The sequence below is a fragment of the Propithecus coquereli genome, unplaced genomic scaffold, assembly GCF_000956105.1.
Source record: "Propithecus coquereli isolate 6110/MARCELLA unplaced genomic scaffold, Pcoq_1.0 Scaffold223, whole genome shotgun sequence".
In the NCBI taxonomy this organism is placed as follows: Eukaryota; Metazoa; Chordata; class Mammalia; order Primates; family Indriidae; genus Propithecus; species Propithecus coquereli.
The window spans coordinates 4,492,391-4,493,861 of NW_012147523.1; the positions used below are offsets into that span (position 1 = coordinate 4,492,391).

At 41.9% G+C, this 1,471-nt stretch overlaps 1 protein-coding gene across 1 annotated transcript in view; it reads right to left on the bottom strand.

Moving 5' to 3' along the window:
* VWA3A (von Willebrand factor A domain containing 3A) overlaps window positions 1–168 on the bottom strand; it is a 73,645-nt gene extending 73,477 nt beyond the window's left edge. The window contains exon 1 of the mRNA XM_012644941.1: window positions 70–168. Within this exon, the coding sequence (XP_012500395.1) occupies window positions 70–168 (99 nt within the window). The remainder of the gene's footprint in view (window positions 1–69) is intronic.
* Between the last annotated feature and the right edge of the window lie 1,303 nt (window positions 169–1,471).

The following is a 1,471-nucleotide window of genomic DNA, read 5'->3' on the forward strand; positions in this document are numbered from 1 at the left end:
TGGAAGGATTCTAACAAGTACAGATGGAATGGGTGCAAGGGGCCAAGGAAGGAAATCCATGCTTGTTACCTTCTTGCTGTTTTCTGTGAGCCACTGAAGTCTCTGTTGATAGAGTTCAATAGCTCTGTCAAAACACCAGAAAGACTCATCACCCACGGTCAGCTTCATCACTGAGCAACACCCACTTACACACATGGAAGGAAGGTATGAATGGGATTTTTTATTTTTAATATGTCCAAGGACTTGGGAGAATGTAAGGCAAAATCTAGCCAGGACAAAACTGAAGATACTAGTTTTCTAGGGCACCAGGTAAAATGCCGAGGGGATTGTGAAAGGGATTGAGTGTGTAGATGCCGCTCTGTTGCTGATGCGGTACACGCTACACATGACCGTGGTTTGGTGGAACAGGGTGTGAGCTGCCAAGTGAGGGTAGGTCTGGGGGCACCGGGAAGTGCGTTCTCGTGAGGAAGGTGGAAGAATGCCCTTGCTTGCCCAGATCTGTGTCTTCTCAGATGAAACTGTCTCATCTCCTGAAGACTGACCATAAAGGCACAACAGAGGCAGTTTAGCACCAGTTTCTTGCTGGATTAATTAACAAAATAACTTAGTTTCTGAAAAGTAGCCAGGGGAACTTCTTGAACTTCCCTTATTGCAAATCATCCCAATGGCTGGTTGGAGACCAGCACCTACCAGGTACACAAAATAAGGACTCAGTCACTTGAATTTCATCGACTTGCCCTCACTGAGGGCAGGTGGGATTTGGGGGCCTAGAAGTGGGGACAAGGGAGGCCTTTGGATATGAAATCATGGGACAGTGGGTGGTGGATAGAGTCAGAAGGGATACATGAGTATGAATAGAGCTAAGAGAATGAGCTTTCTGCTGAGACATGCTTGTGTCCAAGATCCAGCTCTGCCATTTACTAGCTGTGTGACCTTGGACAGGGGTGGTAACCTCTCTGAACCCCAGTTTCATCACCTCCAACACGAAGATAATAACAGCACTCTGTCCAAATCAATTTGCCAAAAGTCAATTTACTGAAAGCCAGTTCTCCGGAAATCAATTTGCCAAATGACCAATTAGCTAAATAGACTTCCTTAAAATGCTGGATTCCCAATTAAAATTAATCAACCAGAATATTGCAGAATTCTTTAAAACCTGTTTAACTTTCCAACCTAATGAAAATTACCATAAAACTTACAGTTAAAAGGTTTTGACAAATTTGGCAAATGGCTCATTCTGTGAATGGCCATTTAGCAATTGACTTTTGGTTAAATGGTTTGAGAGTAATACAATATTTTGGCTTGTTATAAGGGTTAAACAAGATAATGCGTGCAGCCCTTAGCAGAATTTCTGACACATTAATAAATGTTAGCTGTTATTACTATGACTTTTTGAGAAACCTCAGGCAAACAGTAATCATGAATCATAGATCATTATAGCTGGAATAAAATCTTTTTTTTTTTTTTTTTT